At 38.9% G+C, this 25,927-nt stretch overlaps 1 protein-coding gene across 1 annotated transcript in view; it reads left to right on the top strand.

Moving 5' to 3' along the window:
• LOC110159307 (pyruvate carboxylase, mitochondrial) overlaps positions 1–25,927 on the top strand; it is a 606,539-nt gene that overhangs the window by 425,337 nt on the left and 155,275 nt on the right. Inside the window, 2 exon segments of the mRNA XM_055156707.1 lie at positions 11,595–11,739; positions 14,066–14,155. Of these exon segments, the coding sequence (XP_055012682.1) occupies positions 11,595–11,739; positions 14,066–14,155 (235 nt within the window).

Raw genomic sequence — 25,927 nt, 5'->3', positions numbered from 1 at the left:
ACCATAAGGTGAGTGGAAAGGGTTCACTTTTCATATTTAGGCCTAAAAGTTCTATTCTCACTTATTTACTTTTTCACATTTGCATATGCTGTTCTATTGTATTTTTGCGTTTCATATTTCTCACTCTTAAGGGTCTGCCCACATCCTTGTCTCCATAGCGATATTATTGCTTTGCTTGGAATGCTCCAAATTGTGACATTAAATGTATACAGCTTTTATCCTGTGGAACTTTTTTCAGCCAAACATGAGTAGTGACATCTCCATGGAGACAAATAGCAGACCCGAGTGATGCTAAACAAATACATTTGACTAATCCGTGCTTTAAATTCATTCACGTAGCAGTCAGCGTGTTTAGAGTGGAATTGCACCTTGGCCTTTTTGCCTTGTAACTCTGTCATACATCTTTATATAATGGAAAAAAAAAAAGTCCTCCTACATTTCACTGTTCTCATTTCTCAGTTTGAACATAATAAACCATAATTACTATTTGACCCATGACCTTCCTTTTCCTTATTCATTTCAATGCTGATTTAAAGCCACGCTATCCTCCCGGACACATGTACACGGGGAAATCTCACCATCGCCTCACAGCTACACTGCAAAACCCGATCCAATCGCACACAGACAGATTGTGCACATAAACTACCAGGTGAGGTGTTGTATTTTTTCCCTTTTCCCAGGCTATATTTTACAGCGGCGTGTAAATTGTGGCTGTATTAACAGTGGGATAACAACTCTGGCAGAAATACTGTCATGAGATAAAATAGGGCCAGTTGTATTCTTTTTTTTTCTTTGCTGGCTTGAAAAGGTGAGATATAGTAATGTAGACATGTGGCGTTCTGTTGCTAATCATCTGAGAATCACTGTTGTAAATATTTGAGCGACCAGTTAAATATGGTGTTAACAAGACTGAAAATAAAACTACACTTTCCGTGTGACACCTGTTTACAGACAGTTTGACAAGTGAGATAGGCCCCAGTTTTATATAGTAATGTTTATTCAGGAGTAAGAAGCTGTTCTTCTACATGAGCTTACTGTAAAGGTGCACCATGTACATTTTTGGTTGATGATCCATCACATTGATCACAAAATTTCTTCTGTATCACTGACCATTTAAAATTTAAACAAACAAAGACAACTGAAACCATCCTGTTGGTTCAGAAAGGCCGGAATAACTAACTGGAACTGATGCTGAGTCTGACAACAGCGACACAGAAGAGGAAGTACTGTTCTGTTTACCTCCGGAGGTTGCGGAGTTGCTCAGAAGTGACACCGAAGATGAAGAACTCAATGGATTTAGTGATCTGGAGTGAGATGGAGAGTTTGTTAAACTTGTTCTGTTGTTTATGTTATTTATCTGAGTAACTGTTCGTATGTGACGTTAACAGTCTGTTGCTCACTGTTCTATTGTTATTACTATAACCTGTCTTTCAAGATGAAATTTCAATTCCTGGTCTCTGATTTTATAAAATAAATTTCCCCCAAAAAGTGTGACTTATAGTCTGGTGCGACTTATATCTGTTTTTTCTTTTTCTTTTTTGGCTGGTGTGACTTATACTCCAGAGCAAATTATAGTCGAAAAATACACATGCATGTGGTTTTATAGCTCAAAAATACCTAGAAAAAAAGGCTTTCTGACTGTGAGTGGGGTTGCCTCTCCACAAATCTGACCTGTAAGTTAGTCTGTTTTGATCTCCATGATGACAGAAAATTTTAATGCCATACTATGAAACATTCCAAACAAAGCAAGAAGATCTCCATGGAGAAAAGCATTTGACGGGTCCTTCTGCAAAAAATCTTACACAAGGCACCTTTAAAGCAATTATAATGTTGTTACCTCCTCAAAAACAGACCTGGAGTTGTTTAGTTTCATTCACATGTTTGAGTCTGTCCACATCTCCAAACTCAAACATTATTACTCAAAGTTTAAATTGGCAAACTACTTTTCCATATAAAATATTCTCCACTCCGAACGGCACAAGTAAAATCATAGCGTTGTTGTTGTTATTCAAATCACCATCACGAAACATGTCTTGTCTTCATTTTCATCTTCCCGTGTTTACTTCCCCTAACAAAAAGCCGCATGTTCTGGCCTCTGCAGCCTCTACACATGTGGGCGAATCCTTAATGACTGGAGCCTTGGTCTTTTACATGCTGGGTGCGATCATCCTGGAGGCTCGCTGTGTTGTTTTGAGCCCATCCAAATCAGACACAGCCCTCTGCAGATACTGAGAAATAGACCGTCAACTCCAGCCCTCAAAATATCTTTGTGTGTGTGTGCTTGTATCATTAGAGGAAGCCTGCACGTTGTATTGCTAAAGGCAGACAGAGAGCAGCCTCATAATGAACACATTGATCAGTACAGGAGCCCGGAGAGGACAAAACTCACTCCGAATTGCATCTCCATCATTCTACTTTTTCATTAACAGCAGCTGCTCACACTGTCTGTCCAGTTATTTTTAGACGATTTAATACCCAGGGTTATTTAATGGACCTGTGCCCATTTTCTTTCCACGTACTTGACCAAAATGTGTCTTGCCCCACTACAAATACCTTGTATAAGCAGCTCTTGAGGTCAAATAAGTCTGCTGAGTGCGGTCTGTATCAAAGTGTTTGAACTATGTTATTAGGTTCTTTTTTCAGACCAAGAGTTTGTTTTCATACTTGACCGTTTCAACTGCTCACTAGCGCTCTTTCTCAGAGTGGTTACGTGATGTTCAAGGTTCAAGGTTCTTTATTGTGTCATTCAAGCATGCGAAAGAAACACATGACAGAACCAAATGTGATCCCCAAGGCCCAGTGATCCAGAAAGAGATAAAAACAATAATAAATAAGCAATGTTAAAAAGTAAATACATCAGAACAACAACTGTGTGATGTGTGCGGTCAGCTGATTTATACAGGTTTTGGCGCCGTTTTCCTACTGGAGGAGGCAGGATGACAGCGCCATCGACAGTGCCATTCCTCAGGACAGTATCCCAGGTGTGTAAGAGAAAAAAAGCCCCTTCGTCCAGGTTTATAATCCCGTGGGCACATTTCCGTATTTTGATTGCCTCTTTAATCCAGCGACAGTGTTTATTATCCTCTGTCCCAGTGATGTTTGGGTCTTGGGTCGTCCTGCCTCAACCAGTAGGAAAACAGCACCAAAACCTGTATAAATCAACTGACCAGACATGTCACAGCAACATCACGTGAGCACTCTGAGGAAGACCGCGAGTGAGTAGTCGAAACTATCAAGTATAAAAACAAACTCTTGGTCTGAAAAAAGAACCTAACATACATTAATATCACTAATAACATATATTATCAGAAGACCAAATGAACCTGATTGGACAAAGTGTTTGAATGTCTGGGAATCTCGGAGTGCACAGTTAGCATGCTAGTAGTTGTTAGTGATGACAAAACTCCGCTCTTGCGTCTGAGAGTTGAGAAAAATGCTTATAAACTCATCACAGTGAATAAGAACTTGAGAATGAAAAAGGTAAGTGAGGAATAAGTTTGAACAATCATTTCAAAAGTAGTTTTCTTTTTTACATCTTTTAGGTAGTAGATAGTAGGTAGTAGTGGTGGCAATTGTAGTAATTGCAACTAGTTGTATTAAAAAATATATATATATATATATATATATATATATATATATATATATATATATATATATTATATAGGCTGCAATTTGAGGAAAAAAGTCAAATTATAGTACCAATATTTTTTCTTCACTTGTGTATTTCCTGTGTTTTACCTCTACATATTGCCCAAGAGCTACTACTCAGTAAACTATATAGCAAATATTGTTGTTTTTCATCAAGTATACCTACAGTAATAACTCAAGCATTCTCCATTTGTAATACAAAAATATAACTGCATTTGAACCCACAACCTCCTCACTCTATACTACATGAAAGCAGCTATCCCCATCCTTCTAACTAGCAGTGAAACGCTTACACTATATTTGAACTATATTGATTTAACTACATATCATCCGAATAATAAAATCACTGATCAGACATGCTGCAAATGTCATGTGCACATCGTGTTTATTTAGAAATCTCCTTGGTATCTCGGTCTGGAATGGCGTTTAATATGTAGTATTGATTTCAGGCTACAGTCAAATCAAGTAAAGATCATATCATGCATGCTTGGATACGCCAGAAGAACAAATTGCTCTTCATTTTACTCAATGTACAGTTGTGGTGCATATTCATTTTCTTTGTTTTACCGCCTAAAAAGTATTTCCAGATGCCATCTAAATTAAATACCAACAATAAATATTACTGTAGTAGAATTATCAGTATATAGAAGTAGTAGTATTATTTTATTAGCCATGATTGAGACTACTTTAATCTTAAACTCCTGTGTCTTGCTTCGAAATGGGGTCATATATTTCCAGTGTTCAGGAGTAACGTGTTATAAAAGTAACAAATTACTGTAATGCATTGCTTTTTGCTGTAACGCAGTAATGTAAGGGGAAAAATGGTAATATTTTACAAATGTACAAATGTCAGTTATAAAGCTTTTTTAACCTGGATTGAAGTGGTGGCTTTTTCGCATTTAGTCATACAAATTTGCTAAAATCACCGCAATATCAGCAGCGGTGAAACGCCATCGTGATGGTTCCAAATTTCAGGACAGGCCCAGAGGTGCACCTGCTTAGACTGTTGGGTAACCGTAGGCGAAAGGACCGGTGCAGAGCTCCGCGCTCCATGTGGCTAATCGTGGCCGTCGCCAAATCATGTTTTGCGGACACCCTGCTCCACAGGCTTGGGGTTCTCTCAGGGACAGCCCTAGATTGCAAGTTCTACTCCAAGATTAGTTCTGGTTTAGACCTGGTTTAATCCTGGTTCAGTCCTGGTTTAGGTCTGCTTTAGACCTGGTTTAGTCCTAGTCTAGTCCTCGGTTCAGTCCTAGTCTAGTCCTCAGTTCAGTCCTGGTCCACACCTGGTTTAGGCCTGGTTTAGACCCTGGTTTAGGCCTGGTTTAGACCCTGGTTTAGGCCTGGTTTAGGCCTGGTTTAGACCCTGGTTTAGGCCTGTTTTAGGCCTGGTTTAGACCCTGGTGTTTAGGCCTGGTTCAGCTCTGGTTCAGTCCTGGTCTAGTCCTCGGTTCAGTCCTGGTCCAGTCCTGGTTTAGACCCTGGTTTAGGCCTGGTTCAGTTCTGATTAATCCTGGTTTACCTCTGCTTTAGACCTGGTTCAGTCCTAGTCTAGTCCTCGGTTCAGTCCTGGTCCACACCTGGTTTAGGCCTGGTTTAGACCCTGGTTTAGGCCTGGTTTAGACCCTGGTTTAGACCCTGGTTTAGGCCTGGTTTAGACCCTGGTTTAGACCTGGTTTAGGCCTGGTTTAGGCCTGGTTCAGCTCTGGTTCAGTCCTGGTTTAGTCTATATACGGCGCAAAAGTTTGGCATCTTTGCACAGTTATTTTGGAGAGAGTAACTTGTGTAGTAATGTAATGTCTTACATTTTAAATGCAGTAATATTGTAATGTAACGAATTACTTTGAAATGACAGTAACAAGTCATAAATAACGCACTACAGTTTTGAAGTAACTTGCCCAACAGTGTATATTTTGCCTAATATTAATATTTTTTGAAATGTACGTATAATGTGGTGACAATAATCATGATGGAACAATTGGAATGATCATTTTTAGAAGACACTGTAGTATCTGAGTACACTCTACACTCTTTAATGAACTTGAGCTGGTTTGGTTGCCTTTTATATCCTGTCTTTTCTTTTTAAACTATAAACTGAATATTATTTGTGTCGGAAATAACAAATAAGTACATGTCATAGATGGGTGAGCTGTATCTTTAAAATAAGTAACTGGAGTAAATGGTTTTACCTATGAGCTATAAGCAAAGATTTTCCAGTAGTCAATACTGATCGACCGGACTTTATTGGCATTGACACGAAATGGATGGCTTCAATTTCATGTGCTCAAAGTTCAGCTCATCCCTCACTGTGCTCTCTTGGGTTAGCGTGCTCCCACAAGCTCTTCACCTGTGTTAGCGTTAGAATCGATCCGCTTTGTGCTTTGTACACGCCTCTCTGGGCCATTGCTAACGAGCTCCCTTTCCCCTAATTATGGGATTCCTGAGTGATTGTCGTGTCTCCATTATTGCGGCCATTTTGTTTTTGACTGTCAGCTAAACGTGATAATTGCGCTTGTAAATTCTTCCCACGCACCTGAACAGAGGAATGGTGGCTACATTTCTTAGACTGTCCCCCTCACGTCAATACATGTGCTGAGAGGGAGAGGAAGTACTTAGCATAGTATACTTCATAAATGATAGTAGTTAGAGTTGTCTCTTAGATATAATGGTTGTTGTAACACTACACACAAACATCTCAAATATACCTGGAGTTGTGTTTTGTTTCATTCACACATGTTCAACACACAAACCTGCATATTTAGGCTGAGCTCTTCTCTCAAAAAAAAAAACACAAAAAAAACACTCTGTTCCGTCTTGTGATATCATGTGGTGATACAGGAAGTGCTCCACTGTGTTTTTAAACTCCAAACACCTTCACTAGAATCATTTTGGATCATTTCAGACCTGGGATTGCCAATTGTTGTTGAAGTTTTCAGCTTGTCCAAGAAAGGGTGGAAGTAAAAGGCTGGAGGCCAACTGAATGTCTTAAGCAGGAGAAGTTTATTTACCATCAATAATACAGGCCCGGGGGGATTTGAAAAGTCAACATGGTATGATTTCAGAAGAGAACATAGTGTGATCTTTGAGTGTTCAAGCCCCTTTTAACTATGCTTCTAGAGCAATGATTCTCAACCACTGTGCCGCGGCACACTAGTGTGCTGTGAGAGATCGTCAGGTGTGCCGTGAGAAATTATCCAATATCACTTTTTTAAAAATAAAAATTTATTAATTATTACCTGCAAATGTTATGTCATTGTCGAGTGTCCGTGCTGTAGTACAGTGTAGTATATAATGACAGGCAGAGTGATCTAATATTCGTCTGGGTGGCGACAGGCAGCTAATTGCCTCGTTCCTTTAAATCAGGGGTGCTCAATACGTCGATCCCGATCTACCAGTCGATCGCCAAGGTCGTGTGGGTAGATCGCCGTGTCTCGTCTCGGACTCGCGTTTGGACTCGGTCTTGTCTCTCACTCAAGGTCTGACAGTCAACAAGTGCGATCATATTTCATACGGCCGCTGCTGTTGGCAATAAACTTGTAGCGGGGTGCAGGAGCGTGTGGGGCGTCTCAGTGCAGCCTGTGCGCCCATTTGAAACCCGCAGAGACTCTACGGCACATCACAAACACACACGCTCCCGATGCACGACTCGTCTGCAACAGCGTGTGCCCTCGTGTCCCAGCGTGCATCACAGGGCAGGTTCAACTTCCTAAACATCCTACCTGTCCATCTGCCTCACGTCAGCACGCCGCCCCTCGCCTTTTCACGCTCTCGCTCCTTCCTGCGTACAGCAAACACAAGCCCCTCCCACAGTGTGCGCTGATTAGAAGAGCAAGACGAAACGTGAAGCAAAAACGAGTCTAAATTTGTGTTCCAGTGTTGGCACAAAGCAGGTCTACAGCATAGAGCGGATCTACAGAACAGACCTACTGCCACATTTGGCTGAAGTTTGCCTCACAAAAGTGCACAAATGCATCTGTGTTTGTCACGATGTGCATTTGGTTTGGTAAACGTGCAGAGGCTGGTAAATATCACTGCAAAACCAGAAAAGAATGAAACTCCAGTTTGGAACTTTAAAAAACTGGTTTAAAAATCTTCCTTCAATTTTTTCACAGTTTTGGGTAAAGTGCAGAGGAAGTTCTCTTAAAGAAGGGGTTCTCAAACTGTGGGTGAGGGTCCAAAAAGGGGCACAGAGTGTTTCAGTGCAGTTTGTTTGGCTTTGTATTAGGTAGATCTTTATGACTTGGTCATTTTGTAAGTAGATCGTATGCTGAAAAAGTGTGAGCACCCCTGCTTTAAAAGAATTAGTAATGCATGTGCATGGTGACAGTCATGGAAAAGTTTTTAAAATGGACGAATACGAACTCCGAAATGGGCCCTGAACAAGATTCTGACCCAGAAGAAGAGCTTTATCAAGCTTAACTGCTATAAAAACTAAAAACAGAGAGAGACTGAGAGCTGTTGATGAAGAGTTTCGTGTGTGTCTTTCTTCTATTCCTGCCAGGATATCAGCTTTGTGTTCATCTAAACAGGCGCAGGTCTCACACTGAGTAAGTAGAAATTAATGTAGAAATTATATTGTAATTAAATATACTATATAGTGTCATTTTTGTAACATTTTGGTTAGTGGTGTGCCGCAAGATTTTTCCAATGTAAAAAACGTGCCGTGGCTCAAAAAAGGTTGAGAAACACTGTTCTAGAGGAGGAGGTTTATAAAGCAAGTGGTGAGACCATGAAGGCCAGTAGACACCTCTTAGACAGCAATATGCCACAATTTACTTAATGGTATGCCAATGGTATGCCAAGAGAAGATCATGGTGTAAATATAACTTTTGTTAGTCGATGTTAAACTGAGATATATGTGGAAGATAAATTACTTCTCTTACACCAATCTCTTCAGATCAAAAGGTAAAATGTTAGCCAGGCTGGCGCCACCTAGTGCCTCTGCTCAATTTCATTTATCTCCAGTGACTAGGTCAGGAATCAGAATACACTAGACGATTCGCAAAAACCCCAGAAGTGCGAGTTCAGGCACCAGCCAGTCAGTGAAGAGCCATACATTCTGTGTTGGCCACGATTCCCGAGATCGAGGATTTAAAGCCAGAACAAAGAGAATGTTTGGTGAATTTCATCAAGGGGAAAGACGTTATTGCCCTTCTTCCTACGGGATTTGGGAAAAGCTTAATATACCAGTTAGCCCCGTTAGCGACGCATTACATACCAGACCAAATAGCAGCGATTAGTTAAATGACAAAAAGTAACAGCCTACGATTGATCTAACGAATTCCAACTCTGCAAGGTCAGACGATTTCTGCAAAATAAAACGAAGTGAAACCAACTAATGACTCAGACTAGTAAAATGTAGCTGTTTACTTGAAAACTACCACTCCATGACATCACAAGATGGCACAGACCATTGTGAGCTTTGGAGATGTAGACAGACTGATAATAAAGGATTACTCAAACGTGTTTGAACAAAACAAAACACAACTCCAGGTATGTTTGTGATGAGATAATGATATCGCGGGAATGTCGTTGATAAGATTTGAGTCCATAGCCCCGTGAATAGTTACGTGAAATATCATGATGCTCCATGTTACATCTTCTCGATTGGCCCAGAGGCTCAGACAAAAGAAACCATCAGCATTTATAGTTTATGATAATGAGTAGAACTGGTGTGTAAACATGAACTCTTGGTACACGAACTATACATATAAGGCAAAAGTACATATATTTACAAAACAGGAGGTCGCTGTACGTGCTCGAATAGAACAGAGAGTACATAGATGTCAGTGGTATATAATTTAACAAAAACATATATAAGCTCTTATCGATGCTGGAAACTCGAGTACATTGTTGTAAATGTAACGCACACCTGGATCATGAAGAGAGGAACATTTTATGCTTACAGGTAACATTAAAACATGACTTGAAGCTCATAAGAGTCAATTTTGGGTAATATAGGACCTTTAATTATACAGTGTAGATGCATATTAATAGTAGTGGTAGAAATACTCATGTTTTCACAGGCAGGAGTACTACGCAGAGATGTGTTAATAACATAGAATTTTACACTTTGCTAGAAATTTCAGCATGCACCACATTGCCATGCACCTACAGGCTGCAGCTTTATTTCAATGAGGTTTTGGATCTGGGTTTTGTTTCTGTTCAAAATGGCGGCGGATGATTGGCAGCTTTTTAAATACGGCTTCAATGCGCTGGGTCATATGCAAATGAGCTTCCCCTCTCCTCTTCTGCTTAACCCTGCGCTCTTTCTAAAGACTCAACACTGGCGTAAACATACCCCAAACAGCCTGGCGAATACATTTACACGCATCTTTGAACCACTCCGCACAAATAACTTTTCTCTTCTTTTCTATATCTTCATTCAGCCGGTTGCAACGCTTCCTGGATGCGTTTGAGAAACATTGTTGAAGACATGTGTATGAGTATGAAAACCTCACTGCCTATCAAATAATGAAATTAAGTCTGCAATTACAATCTTTTGAGTCATTCGCTTTATTCTACGCATGCTGAGAACCTAATTGAAGCGATAATATTTTTGAGGCAAACAAACAGCAAAATAGAAATGGCGTGTAATTACTTTGAACAGTTGACTTGTGTGTGCATGTTTGTGGTGATTACATATTGTTGAATGCAGATGAGAAGAATGCCTTGTTTTCATCACCCAAGCTATTTATTTGGAGTGATAATTTGGTAGCGTAACACTCAGATGATTAACTATGCGTGGAGTTGTTTTGTTTCGACATTGTTTGGAGCTGGATGGCGGATACGATGTGGGTTTCTTATTAAAATGTCAGGAGAGGTTTAACTTTAAAATATTTCTCTGAACTAGCAGGAGTCGCATGGAGTCAACGAGTTTCTGGTTGGTTTGTTTTCAGAAAAAGTGCAACAGACTTAAGGGTGCACTGTGGAGCATTTCTTGTGAAGGGTTTGCCACCTGTTTGTAGAATCTTAGGTCTATATGTGATGTCAACAGTAATTTCTGTATTATCAGTAATGTTAAAGGTCCTATAAATTGATTCTTGTGAGCTTCAAGCCATCTTATAATGTTGTTACCTCATCAAAAACATACCTGGAGTTGTGTTTTGTTTCATTTACACATGCTTGAGTACCGTATTTTCCGCACTATTAGGCGCTCTGGATTATAAGGCGCACTGTCATTAAATGGTCTATTTTCAACATTTTTTTCACAAATAAACCTCACCGGACTTTAAACGAAACACAGCAGTTGGATGGGTCAGTGGGAATTTGTTTGGCATGTTCACGGTGACTCTGGGCTTTGTTCAGTTGTGGCTTGTAGGGAGGGCTCGCCCGGAAAATACAGTAATTCTGCATTATTACTTTGTCTATCTCCAAAGCCCAAACTGCTCTGGTCCACCGTGTGATGTCATGTAGTGGTTAAAGCTAGTTAACAACTACCTTACTTGTAGTTCAGTAAAAAATTGGCAATTCCAAGACTGAAATCATCCACTAAATATGCAGTGTTTCAATGGAAAAAACAAAAACAAAACTCAAGACATTTTTGTGATGAGGAAACATATCATGAATCAGAAAAAAGTTTAATATGGAACCTTTAACCTTTTGGCTCTCAATTTTCAAGTAATCCCTTAAAAATGAAAGTAAAATGCTCCCAGCCAACATACAACTCACAACTTGTTTTTAAGCCTTGAGTTCCTGTTAACAAAGTGCATATATGTTCTAAAAAGCTTCATTCTTGTACAGTATGTTAAGTTTGTGAGCCATAAAAAGGCAACCTGTCATGTAAATAAGTAGTCCAGTCTAAAAGAAGGTCGTTACCAAACAATAAACTTGCTTTACCATTGTGGTTAATAGAAAACGTTATTGTGAACTAGAATATACTCCAGCCTTTGTTGTGTATAAATGTCCAAAAAATGTTGAATATTTTTATTTTCTTCTCTCCCCAGACTAACATCCCCTTCCTCCAGAATGTCTTCTCCAACCACCAGTTCCTTCACTCCACGGTGGACACACAGTTCATCGACGAGAACCCAGATCTGTTCAACCTCAAGCCAGTCCAGAACCGGGCCCAGAAACTACTGCACTACCTCGGTCAGTAAACAACTACCCGTATAGTCATTCATTTCGATCAAAGTAAAGACACCATAACAATTCATTCAATCAATAATTTCATTTTATTTTTATGTACCGTACAAAAGGAAGTCACGTTCAATACCCAAGTTTGGTTACAAAAAATAAATAAATTCATAGGCAAAGGTGCTATACCATTTACATATATATTTTTTAATGCATTTGTAGTTTCAGTGTGTCACCCATGCCCATACACAAATAACATAACACACCACAATAGAAACATAAAGCGCTTATACAAATCACTACCAAATATTGTGTTCAGTTTATGAAAATCTAAGATTACTTATTCATGGAATCCAATGTATTAGAGAATCAACTCGGGCCATTATTCTCCCAAAGCCCTCCACACAAATAATGAAATTTAATATTGATTTAATGCACAACCTCCGTGAGTCACCCTGTCCGTTATCGACAGTGACAATGCATGGTGATTAGCTGCTTGTCCTGGTGGATTACTATGAAACAATGTAATTAACAAGGTCACAGTCGAGCTACATCGAGTACATGTGGAAATGTGTTAATTACAGAAGGGGAAAAAAAATGTAAGTATGTATTTACTCATCTGAAATAGTCCAACTCTACCAACACTAATCCCTGAACAGTTTGAGGTAGTTAATTAGTCCATAATTTCCATGTTTGATTGATTCATTTATGTTGGAGTAATTCTGTGTTTTCACCTATCCCCTATCTCCACCCACTGGTCTGTACTTTTGTTTAATATAAATGTAATCTCTGCGTCTAGTTTACAATTCATGGCGAAATAGTATCATGAAGAGCCGAGTATTATGAATAGGCCTCTTTACATTTTAAAACTCGCCTATTATATAAAATTGAGTTTTTAATCATGTTATAGCTGTTCCTCCTTCTCATTTACCCTCTGGAAGTTGTATTTGGAGTGATTTGTGCATGTTTGAGTAATCTTTAATCACTTATTTTTAAGACTTCATGTTGCCAATCATGCCCCGTGTTCACCACCACCGGCATACGCCCACTGCTCTGGACTAACTGCGGTCTGCTATTCTGTTTTCTCAATCAGCATAGTCATTTTGGTATGAATGAAAAAATTGAAAACGCTTGTTAGCGTGATGTGCAATCATCCATTTAGTTGCTGGTGTTACGGACCTGTTGGTGGTGATATGTCAACACAGGGCAAGGACCAAGGACCCAGCTTTAATAAACCTAATATTTCATTTTAAATATGGTATCCGTGTTTCTTTTGAGTGAGTTTCACATTATTAAATCATCCCCGAGGTACATATGAGGCAAACGGGCATCTCAGTGCATTTGAGCATGAATGTAGCGATAAGTTCACGCTGCTTTGGACTGACACATCCTGTTGCATTGACTCCAATGGAGACAAAATATTCGCCGTGGGCTGCAGATAGACAAACCATTCACTGCTTTCCTTTAGTGCGGACGAGTACATAAATCCACATCTCTACTTCAGACAGGGCACAAAGGAAGCCACAGAAGAATGTTTACTTTTTATGTAGACCCTGGGACAGGTGTCTGCACAGATGCCTGTGCATTTGTCTGCAGAGGGCGGCTTTCTGTGGTGTGCGTGATATGAGCCATGTATGTACACACAGACCCCAACAAATCCATAACACCGAGTCTGTGCAGTGATGATGTTTACGGCGACATCAGCTCCCATTGGGCAGTGCATCTTTCTAAAGTGGTAGTCTGCAGACTATTTCTTTAATTAAATTGTGATCTTTAAGCTGTTATAAGTCAATATTGAGGTTTACGATGAACAACAGTCATGACCTACATACAGTACACCACTGTATAGTCTAAAATAGAGATGCTCCAATACAATACTGATATTGGATATTGGTGCCGATACTGAAATTTTGATGGATCATAAATCAGTCTTAAGGCATTTGTTCAGTAGATATCCCTTTCTGATATATAATAATATAAATAAATAATAAAACATAAATTTGTGTAATAAATGATCAATAATTATCAATATTGGCCCAAAACTTTTCTGTAATTACTTTATATGATAAATAAGTTACATAACACATTTGGATAATTGTTTTCCAAATGCCATTTGTATATGGGAAACCTTTAAGGAAATAAATTATATTTTCAGTCTCTGCCTGGTATCGATTGATATCGGGTATCAGCAGATATTTAAAACCATAGTATCAATATTGGTATCTAAAAGCTGTATCGGTGCATCTCTAGTTTAAAATACCCCAAAAGAAAAACTGTTATTGTTGTATCCAATGTCTACCTTATTGTTTTGACGTTTATTGACAAATCTGCTGTTTTTCAGGTCATGTGATGGTGAACGGCCCGACCACGCCCATCCCGGTCAAAGCCAAGCCCTCCTCCACAGACCCGGTCATCCCTCCCATCACCATGGGTACGCCTCCTTTTCTCTCTCTTTGTTTTCTCATTTAACTTTCAGCCTGACCTTTTTGTTCAGCATTTATAAACACGCATTTATTTAATGTCGGATAAGCCTGTTATTTCACGGTAAATGGCACTTATGTAACTATCAAAGGTTTAGTGAGTAATTTGTTGTTTTAAGATTGGAACCGGAAAAATCTGAGTCATTCTATAAGTGATTAACTCTTATAATGTTAATGTTATTTTGCTCGTTGTTGATTAATTTGGTTTAGACTAATTTGGAGAAGTTATGTAACATAGCTGCTGGTTGTAAACACTTAACCCAATACTCATTTGATTCTCATTACAACTTAAAATATAATATAAGTCATAGGTAATAGGTTGCAGTAGTACAAATATCCAATTAAGGTACAAGTACTTGCTATATTATTTGTCTAACTATTATTATTAGTCTAACTTGTAAATATACAGATAGTTCTTAAAGCAGTGGTTTTGGAGGTTGAACAATCTTGTGATCTGTTAAAACGTGTCTTTAAGAGTTGGGATTAAAGTTGGCCTCTTGTTTCTTTGGCGTCTTCACTGTAAACGTAAACAAAGAGTTACAAATATGGGGGCATTGTGGACACTGTGGATAAAAGCAGGAGCCAGTGATGAATGGGCTGTCAGGGAGAGCCGGAGCTTGGGGCGTTTGGGACGACTCCTCTGCCCCGGTTCGGCTCCCAGGGACAAAAGGGTGCACTGGTGAGAAGTAAGTACTGCCAGGACCAGCTCGAGGTCAGTTTCCGAAATTCAAGCAAATGCAAAAGTCTAGGTAATGAAGTGGTGAACTCAATTTTTGGGTATTTCATTGTATTTTAATCAGTGTTTGAATCAAGTTTTCTTTAAGGTGCGTAAATGTGTTTATAATTTTCAATTTTCATAATGTGGAGGCTTTAATATAAGACCTTTTGGGGTTTTTTGCCTCTTCCTGCACCTATACTTTTGCCTTTTTTATTATGTTATATATGTGCAAAATTAAAAACTTACTCATTTTATTTATTTTTTCTAATTGTAGTACATTTTGAATACCAAAAGTCCTCAAAATGGCATCCATATAAGAAAAAAGTAAAATGACTGAAATCCATAAATAGACGCTCTACTTCCTCACTTCCCATTTCATTAAAATACATACATTTAAAAGCATAAATCAAAATAAATAAATACATAAAACATTTTTAAAAATGTCAAAACCTAAGAGCTTTAACCTGTGCCATAACTTGGTCAAACATAATTCAATAATAAAATGATGGCTAATTTTCCTGTTGGCCATAATGACTGTGCAAATGAAGCGATCAATACGAATCCATATGGGACGTTAATGTGAGTCTTAATTACTGTATTTTTGGGGAAATGGACAAAGTTCCGAGCAGCAGGTTCAATAGAAACTGCATTAAAGCACAACGCAAACTTCCGGGAAAACCACAACCTCCTCCCATCGGCTCTGGACTTCCTCAAGTTTCACTGATTATCTAAACACACACGCATTTAAGAGAGTAAACATGATGCATTTATTCAATATTTTCAGGATAATCAATAATAAATAAAATATAATCCATTCCTTACTAAGGTTGTTACTTAAATTCATGTCATAATAGTGAATAGTTATTGGAGAGTTTGACGTGTTTGGCACCAGTGTCTTGTTTTGTTGATGAATTATCTACAGCGCTTATGTAACATTTCTGGTGGTAAGTCCCCCAACTCCATGGAGATGGTATTGCTTGCCGGAATGTCTCACAGTATGGCATTAAATGTATTTATCTCTATGGAGAAAACCGGTGAGATCTGGGGAGACGTGGACCCACTCGTAGTAAGACTCCATGTTATTCAAGGCATTTTCTAAACAGTAAAATTGAATAAAAGCAAGATGCAACAATACTGGCATCAAATATCGGCACTGATGCTGATAAAAATTCCTAGATTGTGTATTGATACCATGATATTTGTTCAGCCGATACCCTGGTTGGGCCTTTAATTAGATGTGATAATTATGATTTTAGATGTCATTTATTTACAGGCAGATTTTGGCCTAGAACATTTCATAATTTTTCATTTATACAAGCTGTTCAGTAGTTTTGTGAAGGATTAGCTCTTTAATTGGATCTTGGATGTTTAAAGGACAGAAATGTCATTTACCGTATCTGTTAATATCGGGTATTGGCAGATACTTGTAGTCAAAGCGTTGGTATCAGTATAGGAAGTGAAAAAACTGCATCGTTGCATCCCTATTTAATGCCATAGGGTGGAACATTTCAGCCACCACAGTATCATCTCTATTATCTTTACCAGAAAAGTTACTTGGTGCACCTTAAGTAAACTTCTCATATGTAACCTAATACATAACTTTACATTTTTAGTCGAAACCTTCCTTGTGGTGAAAGAGTGAATCTATTGTCCAGGGTGAACCTCATTTCCGGCTGCTGAAAATAAGCAAGTTAAGATGCATGTTTTAAAACTTTTCCTCTAACACCTTTTCCCCATTCTTCCCGCTCACTTCTGGATTCTTCCGAGTTGCACAGTGGCTCCACATCCACAGCTGCTCATTTTGACAACAACAGAATTGTCTGCGGCAACACTATGACATGTTTATCATTGTCTCAGTCTGCTTCAGCTCATAGCCTGAGCCAGTAAACAACGAATTCTAACAAAATAATCTGAATAATCTGAATGATAATCAGACAGAACTAATCAAATGTGACACCTCAAAAGCGGGACGGGCGCGAGTGGAATAATCGTTGCTGTTTCTGTATTTCTACTTATGCAAATGGTGTGTTTAAAACTGTCACCGGGCACTGAAAACCCGGGCTGACGCAGACTGCTAAATCATACCGGTAATGTTAGAGACTTGTTTACTAAAAGATGAAATGCCCTATTAAATCATGTTTTTATTGTTTTGGAGGAAAGATGTTAATTAAGTTAGGAAATGGTAGACGGGAAGGATTAAGTTTGGACTGTGCAACTTCTCTGGTGCAGGGTCAAGGAGGTTAGATCTGTGGAGAGGCACCTCAGCTATTCAGAGACAAAATAAACAAAAACACCTGTAATTAATAAATACAAGTTGAGTTTAATGCCATACTGCAGAACATTCCAGATAAAGCAATGCCACATCCATAGAGACAAACGGGTGGAAGATTATTCACCTGAAAAGTTACAGAATGCATCTTTCAGTAAAGCCCAACTTTCATGCATGTGAATACTAGTTAGATTTAGTTTAAACTAGTTAGGTTATGTTTACAATGAAATGAATCACCATATCACCGTATTACCGTATCGGAAATCATTTTCGTCCAGACATGTCGTTTCTGTGTCCCCAACCCTTCCCTATCCACACAGCTTTGAGCGAAACTTAAAACCACATGGCTAATTTGCATAGGCTAAGCGCTCAAAAAACAGCTCGCTCCGGTCTCTGTCGGACTTAAAAAGGACATGACTCTTTGGAATATATGTGTTCTTTCTGTGACAGAGGGGTGTTCTGCTAATGGTGAGTCTGTTCTGTGCAAGTAGTTTTAGCTACGCGGTTTCCCGTTTGTCTTTGGTTTGTTTAAACAATAGACAATAGCTTCACATGGCCGATGTCATGAACCCAGTGAACCCAGGAAGGCGCAAGTCACAGTGGCGTGGTCCAGTAAGGACGCAACTAGAGCTCCTACATCAGTGTATCAATGTTTTCAGGCGTCCACATGGTGCCGAATCAAATCCGTACTCAGATGAATTCATGGGAGCTGGCGGCACCAGATTGTTCTGTCTCTGGAGCAGTTTTCCATCGGATTAGTGTGGACGAACACTGCATCCACAACAAAAACAACTCAAATACGTACTAGTGTGGATGGGGCCTTAGACACATTAGATATTTATGCTAGTTTCTCATGCTATAATATTGTTTCCTCATCAAAACATACCCGAAGTTGTATTTTGTTTCATTCACACTTGTTTACCACAAAAAATCCTGTATGTTTAGGTTGAGTTCTTCTATAAAATTGAACACTTACAATCATTTGGATGATTTTAGCCCTGGAATTGCTAATCTCTGATGAACTAAAAGTGAAAGGCAGCTGCCACTTGATGACATCACAAGTTGGAACAGAGTATGTTGATCTTTGAAGATGTAAAGAGTCTAATAATGCTGGATTACTCAACATGTGAGAATGAAACGAAACACAACTCCGGTATGTTTCTGATAAGGTTACAACATTCTAACATGTCTTAAAGCTCACAAGAGTCAATTTGCATAAATAACCTTTAAATACCTACTTACTGCATATTTTCCCTTAGGGTTATGTATTTTACAGTAGTTGTAGGTCTAGTACTCTATTGTGCTCTCATACCTTTACTGTCCAGTGCTGATAAGGTGGTAACACACTCAGCCGTAGACCAAAGACTAGTAATGAGATTTGTAACGTGCCTCTATCCCCTTCTTTCATTCAGAGCCAGGATTGAGAGGACACAGGGATTAGGTCTGTATTATGAACACTGTGGTGGGAGGGGCTAGGGCACAGGAAGCACAAAGAAGAGAGGAGTTAGGAGTTAGGAGTTAGCAGAGGAGACAAGGCTTTTGGTTTTAATCCATATATGGGCCAGATTAGGTGATCAGACTGACATGAATAATATAAAGAGGGAATTGGTATTACCGCATGGGTCACAGTGAAGTACATAGCCCTTGGTATCTTGAGAGAGAGATACACTTTATTAAATACAAGTTTTGCTTTGTGTCTCAGTCAAAGGTCTCAGTGCAGTTTAACAAGAGGACTGGTCAGATGAGGTCAGCAGATCCAGGTGAACACAACAAGAAAGGAGTCATTCTTTCCACTCTGGTGTTTTGGTTGGTGATGAAATGGTTCATTCCTTCAAAAGTCTTGAGAGTATTTCTTCTAGAAGGTCTTCTGCCACATTTGCTGCCACATATGGTGTTGAAAAGCCTGTAGTATCTCAAATGTCCATAGCTAGCCACCAAAACGGTTTATATATTTCTGAACAGTAGATTGTCTAGTTCAGTGGTCAGTTCTCCTAGCCAGGCTGCTCAATTTAATTTCCTTCCAGCGACTAGGTCGAGAATCGGAATACACTTGGCGGTTTACAAGAACCCCAGAAGTTGTAGACCACACACCAGCCAATCATCGAAGAGCTGTGAAGCCATGACTGGGTCCCTTTTGTGGTACAGCACAACAGTAAACAAAGCGGTCGAGATGGATGTAGCCATACATTCTGTGTTCGCAACGATTCCCAAGATCGAGGATTTAAAGACGGAACAAAGAGAATGTTTGGTGAATTTTATCAAGAAGAAAGACGTTATTGCCCTTCTTCCTACGGGATTTGGGAAAAGCTTAATATACCAGTTAACCCCGTTCGCAGAGCATTACATATGTCAAGACCAAATAGCAGCGATTGTTTAAATTAAAAAAGTACCCGCCTACTGTTGAACGAACGAATCCTAATGATGCCAGGTCAGACTGTTTCTACGAAGTGAAACCGGCTGATGAATCGGGCTACAGTTCTCTATCCATGAGACTACAAGCCTAAATCTTAATAATAATAATAATAATAATAATAATGATGAAAGTAAAGTAGTCAAGAAAGGACATGCACAAAGTAACATTTAGTATATGTCTTTTTTCCAGTTTTTCATTTTTAGATTGATAAAGAAAGCTCAGACCTGCAACATATACTAGTGTTAAATTGATAAAGGTCAGTAAAGACTAAAAGGTTTTAAGATAGAAATGGATTAAGGATCGATTTAAGCAACACATTTTCAGGAGCCTGTGATCAATACGAGCGTTCATGGTTCTGTTTAGATGTTTAATTTTCAACAGAAAGGTGAGAGTGACTAACAGAAAAACTGTTGGCTCGCATTTGACTGTAATTTTATATGTGATAGACTTGTTTAACAGCACAAATCATCTCCATCTCACCTGCTGTAATTCCAAGTAAGTCAGATCATGTTAAAATAAAACTCAGATTAAGTCTAACTTCAATAACAGAGCTTCTAACAGAGTAGTGCTTCTAGTTAGCGTTACAGCGTTGAGTGCACGTTCACGCTAAATGTTCAATAAAAGTGACAGAGTACAGACTGCAGTGTGCTGATTGTTTGTCATAGACTTGTGTTGTTAAGCTCATACAAGCTGCTATAGTGTTTAACATCTGTTAGCAATCAGACGGGGAAATAGATTTTAACCTAAAGGCACAAACGCTCCATATTCTATTAAGATTCATTAGCTGTGTTTCAAAATAAATGAGGCACGTTCTGTAATTTAAAACAAACTTCCAAAATGGCACATTAATTATAATATTTTCATTCTTTTGTGACTGAGTAAAACACATTGAGGCGATGAGATGTTCAAAGGCGTGGGCAGAGTATCATAATTGAGTTGTTACTCCTGGTGACATTTTGGTTAAAAATAAATTGGCGCCCGTGATGTTTTTCGTTGTTATTAAAGAATTCTCAAGTAATTTTAATGTAACATTTGTTTATTTATTTATATTTTTTGCCAAATATCTGTGATTTCTGTATAATGTTGGTGATACAAATGTTGTTAAAGTTGTAGATGTGGTGGCAACTTCACTATTTACAGTCATAACAAGCGCAATCAGAGATATCAACCTGGTCCCCCATGAGGCATCGGTGGGGTCAGTTCATCACCAAAGAAGCAGTTTATGAGGAGCCCAGCCCATATAACATGATCATTTTACCCACAATGCAATGTGTCTGTATGGGCCCATGAACATGTGTGTGATATTGGTCACACATGAGAATGTCTGTGTTTACTAGTGTGTAACCAAAATATCATTTTTCATGAGTTGTGTATATGTTAGTTGTGTGACTGTAGATTAGTGTGTTGTGTATCACTAGAAAAAGAAGAAATGGAAATTATTTTCGTTCCAATTAGAATTTTAACGGCATACACTGAAAGAGAAAGGAACTGTTATAATTAGTGATTATCTCAAATTATTAACATTTTACTATACAAATGCATAGAATTATAAATAGATAATTTTTTTTCTGAGATTTTGAGATCAATCCCACATTCTCTAGCTCGATCCTTCGCAGAGTTATTACCAGAAACGCATATTTGACCTTGGTTACCTTGACCGGTTTCAACCCAGTGTACCCCGGTTTTGTGTGTGCCAACTTGTGTGATGATTGGGGGAATATTTTAGCCCACGGATGGTACAGAAATTGCCAGAATTGCCGATCCTTTATAATGGCATGACCTTTCAATTGATCCGTGTGACCTCAAATGACCTTGGATCATCACTAAACTTGACCCACGTACCAAATTTGGTGACAATCAGTCCATAAATGGCAGAAATATCATGGGTGGACAGACACACAGACACACAGGGTGAATACAAAACCTGGTCAACCCATCATGGACCAGGTAATAATAAATCATGAAAAATGACTTACAGTAATTCATAATGAACGAATAGTTTATTAAAATGATTCAGGATTAGTACATACTTAATACTCTAATCCTAACCACTTAATTAAGTAGTTCCTCACTATAAACCTACTTTATTAAGGCTAATGAAACTGTTGTTATAAAATCATACAGTACTTAAAAGTAAAGGAACTAACATTACTTTTTGTTAGCTATAATAATAATTTATTCAGTACATAAAGGTGCATTTTGTAACTTTCCTGATTTTCTGATGATCTGTAGGCGTGTTATTGGTTTGCCTGCCTCTGCATAGATCTGTCCAGTAACTCGTCCTGTGTGCCTCCTGCTTGACTCCTGGAGATGAATAAGTTTAATGCCACACTGAAACTTTCCAGCCAAAGTAATGATCTCCATAGAGACAAGCAGCTGGTGGACCATAAATAAAGATATGAACATTAATAATAGATACTGTCGCTCCCGATTGGCTCTTTAGTTGCTATGACTCTGCGGTCTGAATTCCAAATATGTAACTTGGCTCTGAATTCTCCGCTATAACTGTAAGCCTCAATGAGCTTCATTTGACTGGAGCCGAACACTGTAGGTGACATCACACTCACTTAAGGCCTATTCACACATCATAAGAACATAAAGATTTTGTTCTTGCACCCAGGGCTGGCCGAACAGAATGACACCATGTTGTTCAGCAGTTCTTGCGGCTTGTTCTCGACACCTTATCTGAGCAGTTCGGCAGCGCTGTCCGACATCTTGACTCTGATTGGTTATTTATGCGGGCGTGGTTTATCTGCCTTCTTGTTGGTGCGGAGCAAGAAAAAAAATGGTTTTGCTTCACAGCTGGTGGAAATTGTGAGAAAATACAAAAATCTATACCACACGATGCTCAATGACTATAAAGACTCATTTTATTTGGACATTTTATTTATTTATTTTTTGCAAACTACATACATTACAACAAATAGGAACCAAACAACATACAAGATACAAGACAGACATTAAGATTAAATAGGGACAAAGGTGACAGGGTTTGGTGACAGTGTGAACCTTGTATGTGTGTGTGTGATCGTGGACATTTTAGGATGGGATGAAAATCAGTGTGGTAAAGTCTGGCGTAATCTCCGTGACAAATTTGCAAAAGAGAAAGAGAAGGGGCCGAGCGAGGGGGCGGAGCAGTTCGGCAGCAGAACGTCTGTTGATATATGAAATGTCAGAGCCCAAATGAACTTTATTCTTGTTCTTATCACCTTAAGAACAAGAGCAAAGTTCTTATGAAGTATGAATAGGCCTTTAGTCCACTTCTTTATACAGTCTACGTGGAGGATCCTTCACCAGTAAATTTACACAGTGCACCTTTAACATAACTGAAATAACTAACTTTACTTCATAGCAGCAGCAGAGATATAGCAGTAACAGTCCTCTAAACAAGTGTTGAGTATTTTGCGTGTGTGTTTGACTAGCATGGTCTTTATGTGCAGATAGACAGCTGTAATAGTGTGTGTGGAGTGAGGCAGCGGTTGGAACCAATGAGAAGAGACTTGTTAGACATCCTTCAGACTCAGGTGTCATTAACTGTCAGCCTGCACCCTGGTCTATAGCTCCACTCTCTCTGACACTCTCTGGGGTAATGTTCGTTTAAACTCGAACTGCTTCTCCACATTATTCTGAGGGATTCTGTACCATGTAGTGCTACAGGCCATACTAACTTAACTTAAAAAATGAGCACATGAAGTTATGATTAAGGAAGGTTTATGGTCACAGTTAAAGATCGCTCATGTACTAAAGGTAACCAAACTTCCACTAGTACTATTACTACTATATTTCAATAATTAAAGGCCCTATAATATGTAAAATTGACTATTGTGCATGCTATATCTTGCCACCTCATCTAAAACATGCCTGGAGTTGTGTTTTGTTTCATTCACACATGCTTTTCATTCCTTATTATTAGTCCATCTACATTAGCCATTTCTCTCCAGTAACTAGGTCAGGAATCAGAATACACAAGATGGTTCACAAAACCCCGGAATTGCAAGTTCGGGCACCAGCCAATCAGCGAAGAGCCATACATTCTGTGTTGTCAACGATTCCCGAGATCAAGGATTTAAAGCCGGAATGAAGAGAATGTTTGGTGAATTTTATCAAGGGGAAAGACGTTATTGCCTAGGGTGACCATATTTCCGTTTGTGAAAACCCGGACACCTTACCGAGGGTGGGGGGTGAGATCTCGACATTGATCTACACCTTGCAACCTGTGCACATGGCCTCCCACTTGTCTCGACCGGTACGGAAAACAGAGAATTTCTTGTACAAATCAATATTAAATCGCATTTGTGCTTCAGCGTGTTGCAGACTGACTGACTGTTTGTGTCTGGTTGCTCCTTCTGAGTGCACAGAGAACTACGAGAGCTGCTCAATTTAATGGCCCCACATTTCCATCACTTAAAAAAAAAAAAAACCTGGACACTCAGGACAGGACATAAAAAACTTACATATACTTGGAAAAATGGACGTTCGGTGACCCCATTATTGCCCTTCTTCCTACAAGATTTGGGACAAGCTTAATATACCAGTTAGCCCCGTTATCGGCGCATTACATATGTCACGACCAAATAGCAGCGATTGGTTAAATAAATAAAGTCCCTGCCTACTGTTGAGTGAACAAATTCTAACACTGCGAGGTCAGACGGTTTCTACAAAGTGAAACCGGCTGATGAAACAGGCTACGTCTACATTTCCAAAGTTCAAATTGCGAGGTCCACCTTGTGATGTCATGTAGTGGTAGTTTTCAAGTTACCAGCTGCCCTTTAGTTCAGTGGAGATGATCAATTCCAAGTCTGAATTCTACCGAAGATGTATAGAGTTTAAAAACACAATGGAGCACTTCCTGTATTACCAGACATAAACACAACTCCAGGTATGTTTTTGATGAGGAAACGGCATTAAAAGCATAAATCAGAAAGTACCGTAATACAGGCGCTTTAATACTGATACTCCTAAACTACTATTAGTACAACTCATCAGTAGTTCAATCACCTCCATTAGAAAAACACACCGCCCCTGCGCTTGGGGCCAAAACACTACCTTGTCGGGGTCTGCAGATGTCAGCGTATTTGAATTAGTGAAAGATTTACTTAGAATGTCAAAAAAGTGCATCAAAATAAAGATAGAGAGACAAATACTACTACGAGTGTATTTGTTATTATTGAGAATCCTCCTATAAAAGGTACTCTAATGCATTTGGCACCACCTTTTACTAATATATGTACTATGAGCTTGTGTGTAGTTCTCCTGTGGGACATGTCTAGCCCCATTCCCTCACATACCAGTCAGACGTGGTCCCATTAAATGCTTAAGGAAGTAGCAGCACTTAAGCGCAGGTAATTCTAGGCGGAGTCAGCTCTTCTCATCCATTACACTTTTTGGCTAATTCAGCAAATTTCCGCTCGTGCTTTGCTAACTGTCTCCACTGGGTTTGTGTTTGTACACAGCGTTGGAGCACACAGACACAGGTACACACAAGATCACTTGTAATGAATGGGCCTGGTGGTTAAATATTAGTGTAGATATTGAACGTAAAGGAGGAGATACGTTTAAGAGTAAGTTTGGAAAATGTGGCGACATCAGATCAGGGAGAAGTACTCGAAAGTATTGCACTTCGACAGTTGAAAATGTTGTATAAAAAGGCAGTATTTCCAGGGTACATAGCCAAAGGAGGGACTGTAATCACGAGACAAAATAGTCAAATTTATTTACTTAAAGTGCGCATATTACGCTATTTTCTGATCTATGTTTTAATATTGTCTCCTCATCAAAAACATATCTGAGGTTGTGTTTTGTTTCATCCACATTTTTAACACACAAACTCTGCAGATTTACATGTTTTAGTTTTCTCTTAAACTGAAAAGACCCTGTTCCACTGTGTGATGTCATGTGGTAATACAGAAAGTGCTCCACTGTGTTTTTAGACTCCATACACCTTCACTACAATCATTTGGATAATTTCAGTTCTGCAGTTGTGATATATCGATACTGTATCATCACATTAAGCTATACGATATATCAATATTTCAATATTTTTGCACACCCCTAATCTGTACTTAACTAAATGTTAAAGGTAGTAGCTATTATCTTGAAAATACTGCTTCAAGACATCACAAGGTGGAACAGAGAATTTTGAGCTTTGGAGATGTACACAGACTAATAATAAAAAATTACTCAAATATTTGTGAATGAATCAAAACACAAACCTTGGTATATTTTTTGATGAGGTAACAACATTATAACACGCCTTGAAGCTCACAAGAGTCAATTTTGTACAGGACCTTTAACAGTTCTAAGCCAAAATACTTTGACCTACT

Source organism: Boleophthalmus pectinirostris, unplaced genomic scaffold, assembly GCF_026225935.1.
Source record: "Boleophthalmus pectinirostris isolate CB_2022bp ecotype Guang Dong unplaced genomic scaffold, ASM2622593v1 HiC_scaffold_20, whole genome shotgun sequence".
In the NCBI taxonomy this organism is placed as follows: domain Eukaryota; kingdom Metazoa; phylum Chordata; class Actinopteri; order Gobiiformes; family Gobiidae; genus Boleophthalmus; species Boleophthalmus pectinirostris.
Note: the sequence above shows the minus strand (reverse complement) of the source record. Positions and strands in the feature narration are given on the sequence as shown.